General features: G+C 39.5%; 2 protein-coding genes across 8 annotated transcripts; both read left to right on the forward strand.

Moving 5' to 3' along the window:
* The first annotated feature begins 4,200 nt into the window (after positions 1-4,200).
* Positions 4,201-15,034, forward strand: LOC112564422 (UDP-GalNAc:beta-1,3-N-acetylgalactosaminyltransferase 1-like). Of its 4 annotated transcripts, none has more exons than XM_025239224.1 (5): positions 4,201-4,315; positions 6,318-6,424; positions 8,031-8,311; positions 9,584-9,740; positions 10,128-15,034. In XM_025239224.1, the coding sequence occupies exons 2-5, from the start codon at positions 6,407-6,409 to the stop codon at positions 10,842-10,844; spliced, it is 1,173 nt and encodes a 390-aa protein (XP_025095009.1). In that variant the 5' UTR covers positions 4,201-4,315; positions 6,318-6,406; the 3' UTR covers positions 10,845-15,034. The 4 variants fall into 4 exon arrangements, with proteins under 4 accessions (XP_025095009.1, XP_025095008.1, XP_025095010.1 ...); XM_025239225.1 differs by lacking the exon at positions 4,201-4,315 and adding an exon at positions 5,374-5,520; XM_025239227.1 differs by lacking the exon at positions 4,201-4,315 and adding an exon at positions 5,400-5,524.
* LOC112564423 (UDP-GalNAc:beta-1,3-N-acetylgalactosaminyltransferase 1-like) lies at positions 13,338-25,702 on the forward strand. 4 transcript variants are annotated; one of them, XM_025239228.1, is made up of 4 exons: positions 13,338-13,448; positions 15,973-16,235; positions 22,654-22,819; positions 22,957-25,696. In XM_025239228.1, exons 2-4 carry the CDS (start codon positions 15,976-15,978, stop codon positions 23,671-23,673), a joined length of 1,143 nt encoding a protein of 380 aa, XP_025095013.1. In that variant the 5' UTR covers positions 13,338-13,448; positions 15,973-15,975; the 3' UTR covers positions 23,674-25,696. The 4 variants fall into 4 exon arrangements, with proteins under 4 accessions (XP_025095013.1, XP_025095014.1, XP_025095015.1 ...); XM_025239229.1 differs by having other exon boundaries at positions 13,344-13,448; positions 22,949-25,699; XM_025239230.1 differs by lacking the exons at positions 13,338-13,448; positions 15,973-16,235 and adding an exon at positions 21,231-22,113 and having other exon boundaries at positions 22,949-25,702.
* The last annotated feature ends 741 nt before the right edge of the window (positions 25,703-26,443 follow it).

The following is a 26,443-nucleotide window of genomic DNA, read 5'->3' on the forward strand; positions in this document are numbered from 1 at the left end:
AACGTCTTTGATTGAATATACACATACGTGTGCGTGTGTGAAGGAGATGTACGGGTTCGGTGAACTGGGTGTGGATATAGGTGGGGAGTGCATGACAGTATGAATGCAAATTTGCTTAATGTGAGAGACCCACGTGGAGAAAATGGCGACAATGGTTTTTCTGAGTTATAAATCACTGTGTTATTAGCTCAGACAGGTATTGTGGGGTGAAGCTTAAAATATAGACGAAAGCAAACAAAGAAGTATTAAGATTTCACATTATCAGATTTGTTATATGCAAGGCTACTTTCTTCAAAACTTGGTCGTGTGGGGTAGTGTGGGAGGGCGGTGGTTAAATCTTAATCGCATCCACACCGTTTGTTTAATCCTCTCCAAATTGATTAGAAATTTTTTGTTTGTTTATGGTTTTGTCATGGATTATGTCTTGTTCTTAGATATGACCAATGACAACATATAAAGTTACTACTAAGCAGATGATGTTTCAATATACTTCTACAGTGCAGAACAAATTTTCGACAACTGTATTGGAAAGAATATTCTAAAAGAGATCAAAAGACACAGGAAGAAAAAAAGGCGTGTGAACATGCTGTGTAGCGATTGGCACGGCCGCAAAATCTCTATTAAAATCTCAGTCGTCGTGCCTCTTTGTAAACACGAGCTGTCAACCTGTTAAGTTACAGAGGGACAATGAGAGTTTTATTATTGCGCTACGTTGATGCTGCCCTTGAATATGCTTCAATCAATTGAAAAGAAAGAGCAAAACTGGACGATAAAATCACAACTGCAAGAGTTAACGGCAGAAGTCAACTCCGGCAAAATCGCCGTGTTGTTCCGTATCATAAAAGCGTAGAAATGGCGATAAGCACCGCGGTTTGCTAGCAGAAAAAGGGAATGCAGAGATATCACAAATAAAGAAATAATAGTTTGTTATACATAGAACAATTACTATGTTGTGCTTTTTTAATCTTCCAATTTAACACGAAATTCAGGAAAATCATCTGGGACTAGTGTCGATCTGAAAGAAATTTGTCAAAAAGCGTCAACGTTGATTTTACAGACGCCACCCTCATCATATGTTGTCATGAGCCCACCTATTTTTTTTTCTCCCTGCTGTGTTCTCAGCCAAAGCCATCTGTCCTCTTTCAGACACGTTTTCCTCCCTCGCGTATCCTCTACAACACTTGGCTTTCGCCTTGACCGCTCGCCAGGTCAGGGTAGGGTGGTCAGGGTCGGTGGGTTTTCCCAGTCCGCCTCTACCAACGGCCTTGTATGTATGCGGGTCTGTGTGCGTGCTTGAATGGGTTTGTGCGTGTGTCGGGCCATATCCATCACTTCTATACCTATATGCAAGCGCCTAAAATTTTTTATGACGAATTGTCTATTTAGTACTACATTTCAACAAGTACAAGAATCAGTCGATGGAAAATTCTGACCAATAAGTATCAAGTCTTAATTGTCTGCTCGATCATTGCAAAAGGATAAAGTTTATTTTTGTAAATATCTTAGAATCTTAAGTATCTTCCGACTACAAACAGCCAAGTCAATTGTAGTAAATAGTATATTTTTTCCATTTTTCTTGAGCTTCGCAAGATCAGCCTTTCCTGCCAGTTTCTCCCACAACTAACTGTCTTCATAGCAGCAGTTAAAACGAAAGAAAGGGGAAGAAATACGTTTCTATCCTTACTCGCACTGTCTGTCTGTATAACGGCGATGAAAAGGAAGAGAACGCGTGCACGTGTTAGCTATTATTCCACACCCTCCCCCTATCAGTTGTATTCATCCCCCATGTGGTAGGATTCCGCGCTCTACAATCATCCTGATTATTATTATCCTTACCTTCGATGATACCAGCTGTCGCTATTGTAATACTTTAAAATACGGTTTCCATAACGAATCCCATCAATCGATATTACTTTGATATCTGTGATTTTTTTCCAGATGTCGCCTGATGGAATATTTAGCAATAAAACCTTTCATAGCTTAAAAACTTTATGGCAACAATGTGAGTGTTGAAACACTGCGGGATGTCGACTTAACGGAAACATCCTCCCAACATTAGGAATGACGTCTGTATGATTTAACGATGCTACGCTTGAATGATCGGACTTTATACAAGTGTAATTTACGTGAATTATGAGCACCATAAATTATGTACACCAGGGGTGGGAACTTCCAGCCCACCCGAGGCAACCTTTTTCATAGCAACAGAAATGTACATTAAGAGAATCATTATTTACATAAAGTTCGAGGGCCACGTAAGAACGTGTTTGATGGGATAGGTAGGACACACACGAGTGCATGACGGGACAGACACCCACGCGGCCTATGTCGACAATTTTTGAGAATTTATCATGTGATTCACCACATGCAAAGGGCAGACTTCTTCCTGTTTGATGTCGCTGTTGATAATTGTTCTTCGAACGTGTCCTCGCATACAATAATAAAAATATAATAACCTTCAACACTGCTGTGTACTTTAGTTAACAGTTCAGGCTTAGGAATGTCTAACCACGAACTTATATCCCCTGGACAGCTGGCAGACGATTTTTTTTTTTTCACTTAACTGCTAGAACGAGGCTCGGGTGCTCAAAACTTCCGGTTAACCCTACCATGGTTTAGCGAATGACTTCAGTGGCTATGTCAGCAAAGTCTGCAAGAGTAACAACAATAACGGTGGTTCAGTGAAACGTGCGAGTATCAAATTTCGGTTGAAAGCTTTTTTTTCGCTTCCGTATCGACACAGATCAAGAAAGTCGAACGGGTCTTATTCAGGCTGCAAAAGTTTCACTCCATTTGCAAGGGGTTGCATTAAAAAAAGGTTCACTTATGTTTAGCCGACATGTTCTTTAGATCACGATCCCCATTAAAACAAAAATTTAGTTATTAATAATAGCGTCATTCATTAAATTTTCAGCAGATCACTTCAGAAGTGTATTGATTAAATATTCTTCTTAATGTTTTAAAAAACTCGTTGTAGATGAATAGGCCTAGATCAACATCAGTGCTTTCTGTTCACACACACCCCTACGCCAACACTGATGATTTACAATGTGTCGTCTGCTGTAAACCAGTATTATAGATTTAAAATCAAGAATAGAAAATAGCTAAATTGATGTTGCGTTTTCTCTTTGATTTGTTATTGTTGTGTTTTAGTATATCACAATTTTATATTTTATGTTTCACTATTACCAGTGATATGCTTGAAGCTCACACACCCCTCAATCATCATCCTGAAAGCACCACAAAATACCAGATTTTATATAAAAGCGAGAGACCGAGGTGAAGCATATGATTCTAGATCTAGAAGTTTAAATGCGATTCCTATTATTTATTATTTCATACAAAAGATTTCAGACTAGTGAAGCAAATACTTTTGTATTCTAAATAGATACAAGATTGGTTAATTAATAGTGCACACAAGCAATGCACTTCGGTAATTATATTGTTGATACCAAACGTCTCATTAAATTCCATTTTCGCGCTGCTCTTCCGGAACTACGATCAACCTCTGGTTCGCCAAAACTAACCGCGGATCACTTTGCAAGAGGCCGAGAGTGAGTCTCGGCATACAGACATCAATCCATAAATACACGTTCAGAGTCTAACATTACCTTGTCATGGATTTCCAAATAGAGCAAGCCGATTTGTATGACTCGCGAATGATGTTATAAATATCAAAATGGACATTAGAGGAAGAAGCTTCTCCATCCCTGCTCTTCTCGTTGATTTCTTCGGAACAAACTTCAAAAGGATCAGAATCATGCTGCTTGTAGTGTCGTCTGTAGGCATAAGGCAGATCTTTCTAGACCTTTCCTAACGAGCTTAATTGGCTGCTAATCCGAGATTACGCTGGTTTCAACGGCGTGTGGTGTATTAAGTAAAAGACTAATTCCAGCTATGATAGAACTATCTGTATAGGATCACCAGGCCATTAGGATCGGCGAAAACAACTTCTGGTATGAGAAATTTGGGTTGCCTCACTTTATTCTGTCGCTAGGTCCCCATGAAGGGCGGTCGTCGGAAACTAAAACAGAATCCAAATTAAGACGTAAAGGAAAAAAAAAGGACATTGATTTCCATATTGATGACCATGATGAAAAACAATGATTTGTGTAGTGGTTTGTTTTTATACTGAATTTTCCGCAAAACAATACTAAAAACCTTGTTGAGGAAGATGTGAATTATGATACACTAGGATCACCCTACTGTCACAAACCTCAAAGTGAGGTACTGCGCAGCACAGGTGTGCGTAGACAGGTAAATCACACCTCGATCTCTAAGGATATACTTTGTAATGGGGCTGCCGACAAACATGGTATGTTCTTCAAATGCTTTGGTTAATTCTTGAACTGTCTGTTAATTTAGTCCTGCCAATCCTTCGTCTCGTCCGTTGTTTTGTCTCTCTTTTCTCCTCCTAGCTTTGGAAGTAATGATGAGAAAAAAGGTTTTCCACGATATTAATTGTTGATACAGAACATGTTTGTGGTGAAGATGATCTTTGTCTTACAGTCGTCATGCAGTAATTCAGACAGTGAGAATGAAACTGATACTTTATCCTATGTGGCAATTAACGTCTGTGAAATTAGAACACTGTTAAAATCCCGGATTTTATTGACTTTTGGTCAAATTACGATGTGATATGATTTAGCGAGAGTAAGCTGGATAGCACCGATTCTGTTGATGTTCGTGGATATGTTTCATTCAAAAAAGGTCATATTTAATTTCAAAAGATGGTGGGGGGCATACTTTTTTGATCGAAAAATGTTTTGTTATCCATATTACAAGTTTTTAAGAAAGTATGTTTACATATAAGATATCTGATAATGTAAAATCTTAATACTGCTTTGTGGACTTTCATCTATGTTTAATGCCTTGCCCCATAAAAGCTATCTGAGCTAGTCACACCTTAATACTAACACTAGTCTACACTTAATACTTAATACTTAATACTAGTCATTTGGATGTTTTGAGCCTGCTATCCCACTACTACTTCTGTCAGTGTAGAATCAGATACTTTACTAGGATTGACCTAATGGAGGTTTATTACACACTGGTGTAAGGGATTACAGAAGACGGAAAAAAGAGGAAAACTGTAACAGGATCTAACAGGATGTAACAGGATATAGCAAGCATAACGATACTCGTTCTCGATGAAAGGTGCTACCATCTCTGCGCTGTCTCCTCACGCTCTGACCACTGACCTCTTCACCCGACATTCACGCCCTCCTTCACCCTAACACACCCGTGCACCTCCATCCTGTCGCTAGTCGACCCTCCCGCTCTCCTTCGGTCACGGGGTTGTCACCCGACTAGTAATTACCCCCCACCTCCAGCCTGTACCTGTCCTTCCACACTACTATACTAGAAGTCTACACCAGAACGAGCTAGACTGATAAACGTGAAGTAGTGACTTGTGAACACTGGATTGTTAACGGTGAACTGTGATTAGCATAAAACCATTGTGAACGTGGCATTACTACCTGTGTGAACAATAACGAGAGGAGACAGCGAGAGAGCTAAGTTTGTATGAATTATGTGTTAACCTAATGTATAACATATATATATATATATGTATTGTTTAATTAATTCTTTAATTCATATCGAGGTATTTACTGAGTGATGGTGTTGTAATGAGGTGTGGGCGAATGCTTGCGTGTCAAACGTTATCCACTGCGCTACAGAGCCCACAAACCAGACCTTTACAAAAGGAATCAATTAATAAATAATTCTTTGTTTCACTTGTATTTTTTATTTTGTTGTAACAAGAACAGGATGAAATATGGAATAGAACTAGTCTAGGGTTTTCAGTGGATTAACTTAATCAAAACCCTTTCCTCGCTTCCCCTCAGTGTTCCGTAGGAATTAGTGTCCCGTGGAATGTTCTTTTGTGCAAGTTTATCAAAGAATCCGAGCCGTTAAAATTCTTTCGTCTTCTTTAGAATGTTTCTTTTTTCTGTCGACTATTCCCTGGTTGGGCATTGCCGCCTCTGCCTCAATTACTTTTGTTCTTTTTGTTTTTACAACTTACAAGCTGTTCTCAACCTTTTACTTGTGACGCCCCCCTGACGAATAAAGGTAGGTCCGCCCCCCACGCATGCACCATAGCCAGCAATGTAAGCTAATTTCACTAATACCGGTATAAGAAACTTTTTAAAAATGACCACGCTTCGCCCCCCCCTCTTGTAAGCCCTTCGCCCACCCCCACCCCCCAGGGGGGCGCTCCCCACCGTTTGAGAACGCGGACTTATCCCATTATGCCCCTGTGGTTCGACCTAGTATACCCGTCCCATATTCATTTGGCCACACCTTTGTCCTAGGTCTGAGCCTTCCTTTTTCGTCCGAGATATCACACGTGTGCAGGAAAGGATTGCTTTAGGATATCCTGTCACTCCTCGTCTGTGAGACAATGATAACTCACTCCCAGGTATGTTGAGCTTTCTTCCAATTATAATGTACATACATAATTGTAATTTATTTTTCTTACCGAAACATGTGAAAGAAAATAAAACTCATCGATATTAATTAATATTAACGAACATGACCACAAAAGTGACATCATGCAAGTATTTCCCAAGTGTAAATGAAGCGACAGAACGACTTTGGGAGCCCCTCATTGCTGATGACAATTGTCAACGACGCACAACGACAGACAAAAATCACAACAATACAAGAAAGAATGAAAGATAAAGTTTGGGGCAGCTGTTAATATTAGTTTAACAATCCTCTCTCTCATTTTTTGGAGACTCACAACCATGACTGACAAAATAATGTCTACAAATCGTGTAAGAAAATTTAGTAAATCTTTGGACCCCTAGAAAGTACACTTTGACTAGTTTTTACTTTTGTCTTTAGTTACTACCTAGAAGTGCGTCTGTTTGTCGTCTGCAGTGTTATGTTTCAAACTGAATCATTGAAATGTTTCAAATTTTTTTAAACAGCCTGCGGTACATGACTGTCAAGGGTGTAATAAATGTTTATGACATACGACATATGGACATGCGTATCTTATATGATAATGACCTCTACAATACCTTCAACACGGTGTGTAGGCTGCGAAAGGATGTCGCGTATTTAATAAGATCCACAACAAAACAATAAATTTCTTATTTCAAACTCGAATCTTCTATGACTAGATTTGTCTGTTTCGCAACATAGACGCCCTACCTCTCTGCACTCTCCCCTTGAAATTGTACCTGTGGGTGCGCGCAAAGGACGGGTAGAAGAAAAAAGTTAAGGGAGGAGAGACGGGTGGATGTTAGGGGAAAGGGTGGCGATACCTTACAGTTTAGTGCTTGCTCAGGAATGAAAAAAGGTCACGATCTCGTTTTTGTGTGCATTTGTTTAACGGCTACAGGTGAACACCGACGTGACGGTAATATTTCTAAAGCTCAGCACCCCGGTTCTCACAAGCCCACAAAATGTTTTTCTTTTACATCCGGCTTGTGTCGTAAAAACTAGTTTTGTCGTTATGAATACTGGTTATAAGTTATGGTGGGTGTGTATCGCACTTTCCAAAATCCACATCTATCATATTACATAGGTTTCCAACAAAAACAGCTATAGTGAATTGCTGTGGGTGTGACGACAGGAAAGGACCCAGAGAAGGAGTGAGAGACACTTTAAATTCGACAGGGTACGAGTAATCTGTAATATCGAGAATTAATATGATGCTCGGAAAACAGTGGAGACAACCAGTTACGAAAATATAAGCTTATACAGAGAAGTGTGAAACGGGCCCTTTCTTTCTTTCTGTTTCTTTCTGTCTCTCTCTCTCTCACGAACAAACAAACCAACCAACAAACCAACCAACAAACCAACCAACAAACCAACCAACAAACCAACCAACTAACCAACCAACCAACCAACCAACCAACCAACCAACCAACCAACCAACCAACCAACCAACCAACCAACCAACCAACCAAACCAACCAACCAACAAACAAACAAACAAACAAACAAACAAAGTCTGGCTATGAGCACGGCTGTGTAACTCTGTCAACTGACTTTCATCTCTTGATGCTGTTGTAGGTGAGGAGACTTTTACGAAAGGTCCGAAGAGGACGTGGTGTCCGAGTGCTGGTCGGCACCATTTTTGTGATGACTATCACTGTCGTTATCACCCCTCCAAGCTGGCAGCTTCTAGTCTTGTCCAATACATTGAAGACAGTTAACGATATCAGGGATACTATCCTCCGGACCACCCCGCTACCATGGCAACCTGAAATGTCCAAACTTCTTCACTTCTATCGCTACCTGAACATGTCACAGTCGCAACAATCCATGCCGCTGCCTGTGACTTTAGAGGGGAAGTAAGTATCCGTTAATCTTTTTTTTTTTTTCTTCGGTTACATGGTTGTATGGTTAAAAACGGACTTTCGAGGACGTCCTGGTTTGTTTTCAGGTACAGCACTTGATAGAAGAATGACGATTTTTTTAGAATGTATCTATTTCCAGTCTCCATGACCTTTGCAGAACTCGTAATTATCCTGTATAAGGGACACGCGACCCATAAAACTGCCACGTCCTTTATTGGGTCGGTGAGGTCGATGAGCTGTAACAAGCCTGAAATGAAAATCATCCGTTTGAATCCAATCGACAACGGTTCCAAGCCAGACTGGAGGTCCTGTCGATATTCATTCAAAAAGCTTTATACAAAGCACGACTATAATCCTCTCCAGCAGAGTCACAGATGCTGATCCGTGGTAGTTTGTGTTGTCAAAATAGTCAAGTCGACTCTGTCTGTTCCCCCATTATTTGAATTTTTAATGCAGATTACATAGCACTAGGTAAGAGTAAGGGTATGTGGAATACCCATGCTTATCACAGTGGAAACCCTCCCTGTTCAATATCCATCAGCTGTGACTATCATGTTGTAGCAGCAGCTGGGTTGCTGGCATGGCCGTGTGACTGTGTGCAGTCGAGAGGAGCAGATCAGAAACAGGGGGAAGCGAGTGATGCTGTTTGTAGTGAAGTGAGAGACAGAACTAAGGTGGTACATCTCGCCACATACGCTCGTTTCCCCTTTCTCTTACCTCTCTTTCTTTTACTTTCTAACGGGATACTCTTTCAAATTAAAACATCTTCCAAACCTACTGTCCGGAAACGTACGTTGACTTTTTTGAATAATGCTTTTCCCTTTTAGAGTCACCGATAAAATCATAGAACTGGGGAAACAAACATGAAAATAAACATGGACTGTGGCAGTGCATACCACCCAGCCAAAGTTATAGACTTAATTATCGAAGTCTTTGTCATACGAGTCATGTGAGTGTACGAGCCAGAGGCAGAAACTTTGTGTCTATGTTCACGTGTTTGCTTCTCTTTCTCTCTCTCTTTCTTTCTCTCTTTTTCTCTCTTTTCTTTCTCTCTCTCTCTGTTACTTATGTATATTTTGATTTGAAGGGTGTTTCACGAGAAATTTTTCTTACTTTTTTTCAAACTGATTTTGCGCCTCTGGCTTTGGCTGAGGTTCAGGTTTTATAATCTCACCACTCATCATCATCATTCATCGATGTCTCCATTCAGAGTAAATAATTATTTTACATGATTATTTCTGTTATTAGTTTTACTTTTGCTTTCAGATTCCTCCTCAACAATCTGGATTTGTGTTCGTCCGGAGAGGAGAGTATGGATAGCGTTGACGTACTGTTCATGGTGCACACGGCACTACTCAACTTCCGGCAACGCGAAGCTCTACGTAGTACTGTAGCAAACCAGTCTTTCTTCTACCCCTTTAAGGTCAGAATATCTTGAGTAGTTTCCACTCCATTTAAATACACTTTCTCTAAAATCATGAAATCATGACCATAAAAATGTAATATTTTCATACCTAAACAGCCAGACTTCGCAAACACTAAATTTTACTATTTGACTTTTTACTTATATGAACAGTTTGGTTATCTATGTTAAGCGGTATATAAGCATAAAGTTAAAATAACATATTTTTATGCCGAAATGGCTTTTTTTAAGTCGAACACAACTGTGAATATTTTAGACTGTAAAATTACTTTCCAGTCATGTATTTAACAGTTTAAGCCACAGATGAAAACGAGGAATTCCGTGATAGCAACAATGTTTGTGATACATCCTAATCATGAATGTCTTTTTTTATTGACTGCATTTCAGGTGAGGATACTGTTTCTACTAGGCCTGCCCGCAAACGACACAAACGGTACGGTACAGAGCCTCATTGAGTTGGAGCACAAGAAATATGGAGACACTCTTCAAGGGGACTTCATCGACACCTACAGCAACCTGACGCACAAAGGAGTCATGGGGTACCGCTGGATCACCCAGTACTGTCCGCACGTGCGACTGGTAGCTAAGATTGACGATGACGTGTTCGTCGACACGTTTAAGTTGCTGCACAGGTTCTGGCCAGTGCTCTTCGTCGCCAAATCTCGGGCCATCTTCTGCAACGTGTGGCACAACAACACCATGCCCATCCTTCGAGAGGGGAAGTGGAAGATAACTGAAAACGTCATGCGAAATTTGAAGTATTTCCCCTGGGACTATTGCAGCGGCATGGCCGTGTTCATCACCGGAGATCTCATTCCATTTTTGTACCGGGCTGCATTCCGAACTCCTTTCTTTTGGATAGACGACGCGTACTTATTTGGGATGCTTCCGGGTGTTGTGGGCAACGTGACGTACTACGACATTGGATTTTCTAAGAACCTGTCCCTTAACCATGACGTAGGTTTTAAATGCATGAAAACACAAGGTATCACGTGCCCTTTCGTCGCCGTAGGGTCAAAGTTAGAAACCTTCCCTGAAATGTGGAACGTGACATACAACATTCATCGAGGGCTTTGGAAACTCGAAACGAAAACAATTTCATGATATTACAGTAATCCTTATTAGAGTAATTGTACGAATCAAAGACCCAGATGTGCCTGTTAGCATCTCATAGTGATTGGTTGTTACTGTGTGGGGTATTCAGTGCTTGTTTCTAGATCTGTCATATATATTTGCCTATTTATTTTTGGAATGACTTATGGCATAATCTAGGCGCCTTCTCCATTCGTCTTGGTCCACATATAAAACTTAAGCCCGGCCACTGGCATTGTTAGTACTGCACAATAGTACACAACAATTTGAACCGCAAGAACTTATTTTGGAAGTAAATAATAGAAGGTGCTCGATTCCCCCTTCTTCGAATGTAGCGCCGGAAGCTGCTTGAACCCGATGCGCGAACATAACCGGTTTCCGTAGCAGAGGGCCAAGATTCTTCTCCATGTATAACGCACCTTAGTCCCTTCTGTTCATTTTGACGGCCGATAGACCCCCGTGAGGAGGCTACCTCCAGTGCTGAATCTGCGATAGCCACCCGTCAGATGAGGGGTATACCGTGATGTGCGAATGTTGTGTGAGTGCAGCCGCGCGAATGTCTGCCCCACGACAATTTATACTATTTATATTTATATCTGCGAGTGTCGGGAATAGGGTAAACTTGTAGCAGGACTGACCGACCCCTCGCTAACACCCTATACCTTAGCTTAGCGCCAAATCAGTCCGTTCCTCTTTGTCGTTCCAGGGAAGACGACGGAAGTTCCCAATGAGAATTTTCCACCCTAAAAATTCTAGCTTTCGTTACTCGGGTGCGTCGTCTAGTCTTTTATCTGCCTCGCGTTGTGTTCTTATGGTGATAAGCCGTTGTAGGTGAGTGAGAAGGAAGTTCTTGTCGCCATCGTTTTGGTCCAAACTGTTTTAGTACGTGCTTTAGCTATCACAATACGGATTTAGTATTTTTGACAAACAGAAAATACAATAAATAATGAAAAAAATAAGTTTCTATCACAATCCTTTATCACGTGTTAACCCGCGGGTCGCCATTTTGAAAGTAGCGCCTTAATCTCACGATCGCGATGCTAAATCGTGATTCGAAATACCAAAATGCCAGCTGTCAACACCTGTATCGAGTGTTTGAGAGGCCATGTCCAGGTCCGTACTATCCATAGTGTCCAAAAATTGGGATGAAAGCATTTTGCGCGGTTTAAGCGAATTCGCGGATTAGTGGACCGCGGCCCATTAGGCCCTACACTGTACAAGCGATGAGCGCATGGATTTCTATTGGGTTAAATGCAGAGGTAAATCATGCATGTAAATTATGTTCTGTCTTGCTACTGTTGCAATTTTTCCTTGTGAAAAAGGGGAAATGTGGAAAGTATTTTCAGTCGGTTGAATGGTGGAGAGTGTCAGATTTGTTTCAGAACGTTTTTAGAAACTGGATGTGGTGTCGTATTACTTCTGGTTATGCGTGTGTATAGCTTTCTTTTTCTTCTTTCGATTCGGGTTTCATAAAAAAAAAACTTTCATTTGTATTATCAACACGTGTAAGTCCTTTCGTTCACCGAGGATCAGCAGGGATTATTTCTCGCCAGGGGCTGCATGACATGAACATATGAGTAGTGAAACCCAATCAATGGACAGTCAAATCACAGAAAAAGGAAGTTAAGCAATTGGTATTGCCAAAGTGTTAAAAGATGCAGGTAATTTTATAACTCCCTTCCTTGTCAAACTTTTAAACTCTATGATTAGATGTCCTGGCCTTATGAATGGATTACATCTATTGTTTATAGTTGTTGACACTTCCAGCTACACAATATGCAAAGAAAACATACATTATGCAAACCTCATGGACCAAAATACGTAGGGGACTATTCTATAAGGGTTTTGGACATGTCTCGATGTTTCAAAAGCTAGTCAGGCGTAAGAGAACCTTCAGGTGTTATTCTCTTTCTAACCGTCAGTCGTACCCATCGAGAATGTCCAGATCACACTAACACCTCCACTGGCTAGCTGCTCCCTCTTGGCTTCTCAAGCTACCAAACTGTGGCGAACCTACAGCTTGACCAAACAGAGCATGCTAATTTTTAAGTAAATAATTATGTATGGCCCGCGAATGACTTTACAAATTTAGAATGGACCTTGGAGGAAAAAAGGTTCTTACGTCTAAGATTTTCTGAGCTAAAATGCATGTACCAGCTGACAGAGCAAATATTTGGTAGTCAATAAGACTTCTGGTAAACAACTACAACTGGCGTAAACAAATGTTTTCACGTCCCCCAAGATATATCGATGGAATGTTACTTTGTCTCGGCAAAACAAACTGTTTTCCTGCGAGGCGCTTGTGATGATTAGCTGCATGTGTCGCTCGTGGAAAGCTGACGAACGAAAGTTTTGTGTGCGATCAATATTGATGATGCAGGTATATGTAACATGAGGTATACATGCACCTGGGGATCAAACCGATTTCTTACAAAAGAATATACCGCCTTTGCTAGGAGCTGCAACACTGTCGCGCTATTCTCACGTGATGAACACGCTGTCGTCTCGGTTGGGATGTGGGAGATGTAGCAACGTCAAGACATTTACTTCGAACACGGGGTGCGAGAGTCGCATACTCACCCGAGGACTTGAACATTTGGCATTGTCAACAGAAGGGTAGGTGTTTATGATATCGTGCTGGCTAGAAAGATTTTATACCGTGCTTCTTTGGTGTGTGTGTACGCGAGCGTGAGTGCGCGAAAAAGAGTAGGCATGAAAGATTTCACCAAAATTCTGTTGAGCGGGAGATTTTACGCAAATTTAAATATTTTAAGACATCACTTACGTGAACTTTGGCGCGAGGGGGAGGGGATCGTCTTTTTAAGCAAAATGATGGCTGCTACCACAACCGCAATCTTTAAACCCAACAGAAGATTTTATGCTTTATTTATTTCGTTTACCGCCTTGTGAAAAATTTTTGGTCTCGCTATTCTTTGTTTTAAAGTAATTTTGAATAATTTGACCTATTGAATATCATGAAAAACGACCATATCCACTTCCCTATCTTTGGTAGACCCATATACAACGTGATTTGCAGACGACATTGACCTCATAGAGAGAAGTAGCATAAATTTAAATATCTCGCCAAGAGACTGGCAGAACACCCAGGGTTGTCCATGGGACATATTTTTCTATCCCATCCCATCCTATGACAATTTATGCCTGTCCCATCCCATCCCATCCCATGGGACGTTTCCTATGGGATTCCCATGGTAATAACATTCCTATGGACAACACTGAGAATACCGAAGACAAGAGGAGACAAAGCAAGTCGTGGCCACCATCAAGTACCCCCAAATACTGCCTGTCCACTTCTCTCGTGGTTCCCCGCTACTTGACGGGTAAAAGCATCTCTGCTTTCTGACCCACACAAAGAATCCAAACATTTTAAACAATTTTCCAAAGAAAACTCAGAAAGCCATGAGATAAATGTATAGATGTGTATACATGTATGTATTTATGTGTTTTCAATATATCAGTCTGTTAGATAAAGTGTATAGATATGTTTACTGTTGCTAAGGTCCTGGATTAAAAGAAAAGATGAAAGAAAGCGGATCAAGGTGACGTGTGACTTTGTAGATTTAACTATTTTTGTGTATGTTTTATCTTAGGAAAAAAACACTGCATATAACAGAAAACTAATCGAATTAAAGCAAAACCGATGGGTTATAATGCAACACATATAAGTATTTTGACAAAAGCAAGTGCAGTATATACATAAATACGGAAGGAGCAATTCAAACCGGTTTAAGTGCCAGGTAATGTTATTACACGATGTCACAGAATCTCACGTGAGCCCTCTATACTCCCACAGTCGCCCGGACATTTGCACGTTCTATTTTTCATTTGTAAGCAGAACATTTTTGCAGGCCCTGTCTAATATTTATTAATTAATTATGGAAATAACTATGTTACATTAATCAATAGCCAGGCCCAAACACCGTGTCTCCCTGGGAAGCGAAGCGCTGGCTGGTGATGGTTTATTGTCTTTCCCCCCTTCAAGAATCCTCCCTCTAAAACAAAACAAAAAACAAACAAACAAACAAAAACCCACCTATTTCTCACTTAACAGGTGCGGCTCGGCACCTGCGCCGTACTGGCTCGTCAACTTCATGTCATCCTTCTGTGACACACGATGCGTCATTTTGAAATAAAAAAGTATCGGACAGAGGATCAATATAATAAATATTGTATTATCTAAACGACTTTTTTGGTACTGATTCAAAAAATGGTATGTGTTTCGATTAGATTATGGGTATTGGTGCTTTTTTCTTCTCAGATCATATGGGGAAGCTGGCACAAACTAATCCTTGGGTGAATCTCCATTATCATAAGGGCGATATAAACACAGATGATGTACGTCATAGCAAAAAATCCTCCTTTCTCATATGAAATCCTGTGAAATTTCAATAGTTGCAATGCTAAGGGTGTGCTGCCCAGAAGTCTGTGAAAGTAAGTGTTTGTCTATCTATGGCTACCACTTAAACAGATTAAGACTTCTTTAACAAAAAACCACCCTTGACCCGGTGACGGGTTTTCTTGGGACTGGTGGTCGTTGCAAGTCTCTTCACAAGAATCGTAACCAGTCTCATTTCCCCCTCATGCACCTGTCATAAGAAAGTGAGCAACACGACATAACAAGCCTGCAGCAGAGCATCCTGGCTGACATTTATAAATCTTGGGTGATATGTATATTCACTCTTGCAAATACTGTACCAAAAATTGTTTTCTTATGTTTCTATGGCGAAATTCTCAGTATTTCTGGTATGGCATATCATTACACTTATTAATTTCATATAAGCTATCACTAGCATCAGCAACACACATCTTGATTAATGCATTTTTTAACAGTGTTTTAATCACTGAATCGCTAAACAGTACACAATCATTCTTTAACAGTGTTTTAATCACTGAATCGCTAAACAGTACACAATCATTCTTGAACAGTGTTTGAATCACTGAATCTGAACAGTACGTACACAATCATCGAAGCAAAGATAAGAAAATTGTTACCAGTTATCCCATTGCCTATAGCACGGGCAATTTCTGTGAAGGCATTTTTGGCCTTATATCTGTTCGTATATATTGCTTTTCTTAACATTGACTTAGAACAAGAAAGTTTATCCTAACACTGTTTCAGACGATGAGGTTTTCACTTCTGTCCGCGCGACACATTTTCTTGGCGCTGGTGATTATCGGGAGTCTGCTTACAATGATCTTGATCATTATGACTTGCACCACCACAGTAATTCACCGTGTCCCTGGCGCAGAGACTTCTTCCCTCAGTGCCAACACTTTCATACCATGGCAACCGTCAATGAGAAAACTTCGTCAGGTTTATCGCCACTTGAACGTTCCTCAGTCACAACCCTCCGCAATGTTTCCTCTTACTGTGAAGGGCAGGTGAGTAGCTCTTGTACCTCTTTAATTGTTCTTTTCGTTTCCTTTTTTTTTTCATGCTTTCGTGCATCAGGATGATATGGTTACCGTTACGCTGCTGGCTCATAGGGTGTCAATGGAGCCTTTGAGTCAGAAAGTCTTTAGGGCGGAGCAGATTTTATCTCTGACTCCTGCAAAGTTTGAAGTGAAATGCCCCTGAGAAGCGAAAATTAAGCTAGCGAGCGAGAAAGAGAAAGAAGAGAAGGAAGGAGGGGAGAAAGCGCACTGGGAAAATGTCAGAGATATGTTTAAGATAATCTGTCCTACCGAGACAAAAACTGTGGTTATCTTTCAAAAGCTCATGGACGGCACGAAAGACTGCTGAATCAAACACCTTGGCATATCTTTTTGAAAGCAGAAGTTATAACACTCAGAGCTGCCAGTTTGAGTTGTACTTTGAAAAATATTTCCCATCAGTCAACAGGGTACTGTCTTTAGATTATCATACAAACGAGTAAGCATCAGCAACAAGACCTTTTGAAACTGCAGTAGACCATACCTGTTGACTTCAGATTGACTTCATGCAACACGTGGCGATCCACGTCTGAAGAGTTTTATGATACAGAGAAATGTGAACTTTGACCTCCCTCTCCCCTTCTTGCTATTAATCTCACGATTTCTTCGCGAAGCACGTACGGAGATCGATGGGTTGAGTAGAAAGAAACCCGTGAAACGCTGTACCTGTGAAAGTCAGCTTGGAGGCAGTTTCACGTGGTGACGCGTGCTTCTGATCGACCAAATGAAATCTCGATAAGGCGATTGTTCGTATATTTGTCTCGCTCTTCACCAGTCGCCATATTCGACCTATATTCTTGTTTGAGCATGCAACAAAAAGCTGATGTCGGCATTTGTTTTTTTCCCTCTGGACTCTTTCACCTTCTTTGCATCCTTTAAGGTAAATACGCTGTGACACCGATTGTGTGACCGCGAGGGAAGGTTCTTCAATGGACAGCCAGTCCACCCTTCACGATACTTGCAAATATTCCACAGTAATTATCTTGTGACCATCACCCTTCTTCAACAAGGGCTAGATAATGGCTTCAGTCAATGCATCAGGAAATTTGCCATCATCAGACAGATGATTGAAAAAAAAAACAGACCAAAAAAATGGGGAGATAGTAGTTAAAGAATGCTTAAAAAGTTCCCCAGTCAACCCGTTTGGCCTTGCTGCTTTTGTTATTCTTCGGAGAATGGACTCCTTGCACTTCTTCTTAATAGGATTAATTAATTTGAGGCCGTCGTCATTATATCTGCATGTGTCGCATCCACGCTTGACTTGCTTGAATCAGTAAAGATTTTTCAAAATGACTATGCCATGTTTAAAGGGCTATAGTTACCAGTAAGTACTTAAAGGGATACTAAAGGGTAGTGATAAGGCTGTGGCGACGGTCAAACGTTTCAAAACTATATTTAGTTACAATTACAGAGCAGGAGAGCGATACAGGAGAAATAAAGGATTTGTTTCTCACTTAATTACCACTTATTAGCACTATGTCGGTTGCCGATGTTCATAAAAATCGAAAAAATCCAGTGAAATCGACCCTTGTGTCCTTCCGCCGAGTAACCACGATAGCTTCCCGAGATGAGTCAAGCAGACGAGTCTTTTGTGACGTCACAAACGACAGGAAGTGTCTGTGGTCATTGCTAGGATAGTGATCGGTGGTGTCTCTTAGTTAGATTTGTGATCTCCAAAGTCATTAACTATCGAGATGGCCATGAATAATGTTCAATTTTACCAATTTGAACCACTTGCATCAGCTCACAATCGACTGCACATCCTCGGAGGACGAGGAAAATGTTGCAGCAGTCGAAGCACAAAGCAGGTACGTAGGACCAGAGATCTGTAGCGACAGATCTCTGGTAGGACTATAGAAGTAAGTCATACTGTGTGCACGGGAACAGAAAGTGAACGCATGCTTTACCTTCAAGCACTTTAAATAAACATAATGCACTCAAACTCTTTACACTGGGCATTGTTGTTGACGAATTCACTTCGTAGTGTACTTAAAAAATAAAATTACATTTGGTATGCTAATTATTTCCTCACACACACCAGAATATTCACATTGTATATGATAATTTGGGTTTTAAGTGAACTTTCCTAAGGATAGTTTAAAAAATTAATAGTTTGAAATATCTGTATTTAAATATTTTAAACAGACTTTAATATAATACTATTTGCAGCCTTTTTTGGGGGATATAGTTTGAATAATTACACTAATGACTTACTTTATAACAACGATGGATAGAATTCAAGCAGAAACGTTTGCTTTATATGTTATTATGCCTGTGCTTTTAACTTATATGTTTGTTGTTTAAATGTGTATTTACATAGATTCATTTATCACAGTTTCAGACTGGTGCATTTGTGAGCATTGTGAGGAATGGCCACAACAAATGTTGAAGCATAAAAAAAATGTAGAGTAAAAGCTTAAAAGTGAATTGTCGAGAAAATGTTCCCTATACATCATGAAAATTGTTACATTTATCCAAATCCAGTTACTGGACACACTTCATATCAGATGCATAAAATACTTTCATGTATCTGACATGAATTGTAAAATAAAATCTTCCCTTTGTTAACATTAATTTCTTTTATCTGTTCAAACTCAGGTATGGGACACACTTTATCTTTATGTCCAAAACAAATCTTGCATGCATCTGGCATTTTTATTTTACAAACATCATTTTTGAAATACTTGGTGCTGAATTTACCTTTCATTCTTTATTTTCTTACAAACTAATAATAATGCAAGGAAAACTGTGTGAGAACTGATTTCTTTCTTTCACATAATATACAGACATGTGGCTTAATCTTTTTATTTCCTCAAGTTCCACTGCATGTGAATTTTTCATTTGATTGCTCTGTAAGCATTTAAAACAGTTTCAACAATGTATTTTGTCATAATTTTCTTAATTCTTGCACAGTTATGGATTCCAATAAACCAAGTGGACAATTTGAGACACATGTGTGTTTGTGTACTTGTCAAAGGTTGAACATTTAGGAAGCCTAAAAGAGTGTGGCTGTGATGTCCAGGAGTAATGATGGCCACAGGAGCTGTCTTGGCATATGGTTATAAATTTGACTTCTATGTGACACTCATCTATAGTTGTGATAGAGTGGTTGCTACACTGCCTGCAGACACTCAGCAGCTCCTCCAACTTCTTTTCGTGAATGATAAATTTTCTTTCCAGGAAGGGATTTGTGCCCAGTTCATCTTTCTGAGAATTCCTAGAGACAAATATCAAGACTAAAATCATAGTTAAAACCATAAATCATTTTTATAGCTAAATATCAGCTTAAATTCTTGTGCTAGCATGTTTCTGATATAAACTATCAAGTACTGACTGTTAGTAACTGCAATATAAACTTTGTTTACTGGTGCTCCTTGACTGCTGAATTATTCCACTCTGAGGTGTCATTTTCATTTTCTGACTCCCATATCAATATCAGGATCACACCTAGCAGACATTTATAGACACAATTTCTTTCATTTCATTATGAAAAAAATTTATCCACATAAAAATTTTACAAAGCCATATAAAATTATTTTTTTATCTAAGTGTTTAAAACTGCACATATTTTTGGCCTTGAATATCCTTATAAGAAGAAAATATCTGGCACAGTTTGTGGAATTCATGCCAATTTTAGATAAAAGAGATGTGTAATAGAGAAAAGAACTAAAAAGTGGCCATTACCTTTCAGGATTGGAGCTGAGATCTGGTCTGGACCTCTTTATTTAAGCACAGTTGAACTGTTTGTTGTGACTGACTTGTTATAGTCTGAACATTAAAGTTTTATAAAGTAATCATTCCACAAAACATTAAAACAATAATAAAACATGTATGATTATACCATGTGATCAAGCTATTATTATTTTTAATTCTTTACAGTATCCAACATAAAACACAATCATTAATATTACTCTAATTTTCAAATGTTGAAATATCAAGTCTAACTTCTGCAGTGTACTGCACATAGATTTCACTACTATTGTTGATAAGCTCATTATGTAGGAAATACCTTTCACATGAATTTTATTGTTTTTAGATTTCATAAACAAATAGGCTGTCTTTTCAAAAATATGAATTTAAAAATATTTCATTTTATAAAAGCAAACAATGATTTTTAAAAAAATAATGTAACAAGTGACAGGATTTCAACAATCATTTCTTTTACACTTTCAGTTTGATGCTGACATTTTTCATTTATTATGCATGTACTATGAATTTTTACCTATTGAAACCCGCTTATTATAAGTACCACATAACACGTTTATTGTTTTATAGATATGTACAGTCTTTGATATATGTATATTGTAATGTTATCTACCAATAATGAATAGTGCATTTTGTAAACACAGTAACAGTACATAGCACTGATACTGACCTGTTTATGCTGTAGTCGTTTGGCAAGTGAAACTCGTCTGTCAGATAGATCCTTCATTCTTTTTCGAGAAATTTCATTGTGTTGAAAAATGGTCGGAATTGCATCTGGCAGAAGCTGTGCCTTGAAGGCCAAATCTAACTGTTCGGACATTTCGAGTCCGGCTAGTAAAGCACTGATCGTCAACAAAATGCTTGCATAACACCTCGACCTCTCTGGGCTACCAAACGTGTGGCATCGAGCCTTGTTATTGTATGACACACTCTTTTTGTAAGGCTCGATCTGTCTTTCGGAAAATGATGACGATGTCGAATCTTTTCCCATTTTTTCGTGGCAATCGGGTGCAGGCATGGTTCGGTCTCACATGTAAACAATCCTACTGAAACGTCATAAGGTCACGTGACCGAGAACGAGAGTTCGTCGAAGCAGACGAAAGAGTCCGTGTAATTTCTCTTCTTAAACGCAACATTCTACTACAAACCTTCAACTTTTTTCACATGAACAGACATGAAAATAGACGAGATTCAAATTGATCCTACTATTTACGAGTTTCTAAGCAGTTTAATTTTCCCTTTAGTATCCCTTTAAACTCTTCAAATTTAGGATTACTCAAAACAAATTTTTATAGCCATAACATTAAGATTTCACTTTCAGGTTGGCATTATCACATTCAAGAGAAGTGTGGAGCCCAACGAGCATATGTTTAGACTCAGTGCTCGGAACGAGATTAATAAAAATAACAATTGGGAATTTATAAAGCACAATATCTCAGCCAAAGGCGGACTAATTGCGTTGAACAATTTAACAAAATTGTAACAAAGATGTAGAACAAAGAACAATGCGAGCACGAACTTCTACCTCCGTGATGGGAGAACTCGCTGTTCCGGCAGTAAAGGGCGATAACTGTAGATTTTACGGTAACAGCTCTAGAGAATAAAATTAGTGACATCATTAGAATATTGGGAAGATATTAAGTAATCTTGAAAATATGAAGAATATGTATATATTTCTCGGTGACATTTTCTCATATGAAATTGCGAAGGGGTGATCATCACTTCAGTTTAGTCAGTGCAACTCCAGGTCGCTGCCGGAGCGAGTGACGCATGGCGGAGTGGAATCACACCAATAGATTCAAACAGTTCCAACTTCAAAAATAACATTATATACAGACCTGTTGTAAGCAAGAAGTGGAAGAAAACGCAGCAGAGCCCCGTGTAAATATGAAAGTCCAACATTTTTTATCAAAAATCGAAGCATGACCACAAAACATAAACAAAATCAAGGAGAGGCAACCCTCACCCTGTTGGGCGAAGGGACAGAACTCTCACCATATAGAACTCGATGTGGAAGTAGCAACTCGGGTATTGTTTACAAGTACTGTAGTGGAACTATCGTCGTGGTAGAGGGTAGATGATCGCACAGGCCTGCGACTTATTTCATCTTTGCTCTGATGAGGTATGTGGAGCTGTGACTGTGAGTCCTTATTGATACAGTGGTGAGGCATACAGGTCTCTAGATATATCTGTTCTAACCCATATCCGTACACATACAAGAAATGGTCAGATCCATAACATCATATATACATAAAATATCTATAAATACTATCCTTACTACATGCTTAGCATATTGCAATGAATTAGTGAGAGAAAGAGAATATGAGAGTGATTATTGTGAAAACTACTAAGGACGATGGGTGACGAGAGAAATCGTACGAAATGAACAAGGAAAAAAGAGACTGAAAGAGAGAGGAGGTGTGAGAGCAAGACTTAATTATAACGATATGTGTTAAACTGAAATAATAATAAGTAATGGTGGTAATTTAAACTGGCAAGGAGATATAAGCAAAAACAGATAAAGAGACAATGAATAGAACTATTTGAGATGAAACTGTATTGTTCATGTAACTTTTGGAATATTCTCAATGCTTGTATAGGAGGGCAAAATAAAATAAAAGTGTATATTTATATAATTCGAAAGTTGGTTTTTTGAGCATAGACTCATCCTCAACAATCCACTTTTGTGTTCGACTGCACGGGCCGGAGAGGAGAGCGTGGGTCCTATAGACGTGTTGTTCCTGGTGCACACGTCTCTACTCCACTTCGAGGATCGCAACCTTCTACGGAGCACTATAGCAAACCAGTCTTACTTCCATCCCTTCAAGGTAAGAACTAATATACTTTGAAGTCATGTCCGTTCTGTTTCTAGATATTGTCGTTACATACGTATGCACGCATAAGACGACCCCTTTTACAGTGAATGGAAATATATCTGATCATTGTGCTTGTGTGAGCTTTTCAGGTGAGGATACTGTTTCTACTAGGCCTGCCCACAAACGACGCAAACAGTACGGTACAGAGCCTCATCGAGTTGGAGCACAAGAAATATGGAGACACTCTTCAAGGGGACTTCATCGACACCTACAACAATCTGACGCACAAAGGAGTCATGGGGTACCGCTGGATCACCCAGTACTGTCCGCACGTGCGACTGGTAGCTAAGATTGACGATGACGTGTTCGTCGACACTTTTAAGTTGCTGCACAGGTTCTGGCCAGTGCTCTTCGTCGCCAAATCTCGGGCCATCTTCTGCAACGTGTGGCACAACAACACCATGACCATCCTTCGCGAGGGGAAGTGGAAGGTAAATGAAGAAAATCTGCAACATTTCAAGTATTTCCCCTGGAACTATTGCAGCGGCATGGCCGTGTTCATCACCGGAGATCTCATACCATTTTTGTACCGGGCTGCATTCCGAACTCCTTTCTTTTGGATAGACGACGTGTACTTATTTGGGATGCTTCCGGATGTTGTCGGCAATGTGACGTACTACGACATTGGATTTTCTAAGAACATGTCACTTAATAATGAAGAAGCTCTTAAATGCATGAAAACACAAGGTAGCACGTGTCCTGTCGTCGTTACTAGCTCAAATTTACAACTTTTTCCTGAAATGTGGGATGTGACATACGAAATCCATAGAAGCCTTTGGAAATTCGAGGCGACAAAAGTTGAATAATGCTACTGGCATACTTATTTATATATTTAAAATGAAAATCATAAAAGAACTAAAACGACCCCTTGGCATTAGGGAGAATACAAAATGTTGTCAACGAAAAACAGATCATACTCTCAGCACTGGTCATATTCCTTTCAGTCTGTTTGTTTTACGGTGGGTTTTTTGGTTGTTGTTGTTTTTTTAAGCATTATCTTTATGCGGTTACAGCTGCAGCGAAAAGAATACTAACAATGAATCAGCAATACCCGGTATATTAACCACAGTTACATTGGACATTTAAAACGTTCTCCTCCAAACTCAAATGTAATTATACAAAAAGCAACAGTCCGGCCAACGCTGCCGTGTTTTGGAAGAAATAAACACCTTCAAAAATCCTAGAAAACGTATTCATAACTATATAAGAGCAATTAAACATACGAAATCTTTAAGAGTGTGTGTTAGTGTGAGAGAGAGAAGGGACAAAGGAAATTGTTGTTCTGTTGTTGTAAATCCAGCTCCATTCATTCAGCATAAATATCTATTTCTCTCAAAACTTTTGTTTCTACAATACCAGTTCCATTGACTCACCTGGAAGTCCCAGACCGAGATGGACTAAGCCAGAGTCCAGGTGCGCCTAGCGCCCATGAAGGAATTGGCTGTTTCTTGTGTAGGGATTAGCTAGTCAGTGGATAGGGGCCGGGAGTGAGGGGGAAGAGACAGGGTGAGCCAAAAGGGAACGTCCAGTGGAGGGTGTCAGATGTTTTCTTTATTATCTGTGCTTATTTTAGAATGCTTCAGCACATTGAATGACTGTGATCAGGTCTGTGTCGTATGAGTGTGTATTCTTCTTCTGATTCGTTTTTGTTCCATTTTTTTAGTTTTTTTTTAAGAACCTTTGTTTGCATTGTCAACACGTGTGTGTTGTTTTGTCCACTGAGGATCGGCTGGAGCTGATGCTCGCAGCAGGCGATAGAGTGATTGCTGAACGTGTTGAGTACGAGTGTGTGTGAGAGTGTGTATCGCCGGCACGCGACACAAAATACTGCTTTTTGGCATACCAGAGCAGCGGCGTAGGAACCAGGAGAGGAATAAGCCAAGGAGGGCAGCCAACCCTCAAAAAGATACCAAGGCAGGCAATATTTTGTCTTTTCCCTGGTCCGGTGCTTGAGAGGGTAACGGAATAAGCAAACGTTACGCTTTTAAACATCTAGTCCTCCATCTAAATAAATCTACAAAATAAAGATATTAATCAAAGAAGACGCAGTGATTTTTGTCAAATTGATTTGCAATCCTATGATTATAACATTAATTTGATTATTACTTGTTTCACTATGTTTTTGCTAATTTTAGTGAGAAGAAAATTTTCACCATCTCGAACTTCGAGCGTGTGGGGCCATTCCGGTTTGTGTCTACGATCTGTAGCACCGAGATTTGCTTTTCAATCACCATTGCAGGAATTCTGTACAATTGTATATTAATAAAGAAATTAAGTGCCTACTAAACAGGAAAAAGCATAATAGAAGCAGAAACAAACTATAAAATAACTCATAAGAAACAACACGCGTACAGCTACCTGGATAGACACCAATTTATCGCCGATTGTAAACAATGCAAATTTTTCCTTGAAATTCATTTTATCTCACCTAAATCTACATCAGTAAACGTAAGAATGTATTTCAAATGGAAGAATATACAATTCCTTTCTGCTAGTTTATTTATGAGACTGATTTAGTCACCGGAAAATTCAGACGAAAACGCTGTGATCGCAGTCGCACATTCCATCTCAATACATGACGAGTCTATTTGCCATACACGCTGTACATATTTTTCGGAGAAACAATAATATATGTGCAGTTTGCAGAACCTCTGAAACTAAATTCATCCGTGTCTGAACCAAACCTTACAAATTTTGACAGGACGACGATATTTGTGCCTCAGTCAGTATTGGAAAAAATCGAACAGCGTATAGTTTTCTGCGCACATTTTTCACGCATCTAATTATGAAAAAGCGGAAAGAAAAAAAGAGAGAGTTAATAACTAACTTTTTTGCAGAAATAGTAAAGTCTGAGTCAATGTCCTTTTAATTTCTGTGTCGATGTTACTACCGATGTTACTATTTAAAACTAGCGTGTTTGAAATATCAACCTCCAGCAAAAGAGAGCTCCTTGCCGCTTTTCAGTTGTTGTCCAAAGCTACCCTTATATTTTCTGTAAAACTCTGTAAGAACTAGCTCGTAACAAATTTCGGAATTCTCAAAACTAGCAAATTCCATACAAAGGTATTTTAAAAAAAAAACAACGCCGGACAGCAGAGCGACATCCATGGCTAAAAGGGACGTAATCTTCCTGTCCATGAAGTGGTCGAGGTGTCGTATGCATCTTATCTTGTTTACAATGGAGCTTCCTATAAAAATGTGTCAAGTCAATAGCAGTTAGTTTTACATGTGATAATAAACACTGAAATCTATCTCTTATTGTGTTGTAATTTGATGTTCTGTGCCTAAGAGAAGGGATAAATGGAAGCTTTTCCTTTATTGCTTTGTTGTTGCAATTCCAGTTCCATTCATCCAGCACAAATACCTATTTCTCTCACAACTTTTGTTGCTATGATTTCACTGCCATTGATTCGTATAAATACCCATTTCACTTACAACTGTGCCGTACTGTGCTATTCTTTGGAAAAAGGAGAGTTGTTGTTTGAGAGTTGTGTGTGGCATGCTGACCTATTTCGTGATGTCCACGAGTATTTATTTCAAAGAAAATTAAGACAGAACTGACAGAGGAGAATGCTA

The sequence above is a fragment of the Pomacea canaliculata genome, linkage group LG5, assembly GCF_003073045.1.
Source record: "Pomacea canaliculata isolate SZHN2017 linkage group LG5, ASM307304v1, whole genome shotgun sequence".
In the NCBI taxonomy this organism is placed as follows: domain Eukaryota; kingdom Metazoa; phylum Mollusca; class Gastropoda; order Architaenioglossa; family Ampullariidae; genus Pomacea; species Pomacea canaliculata.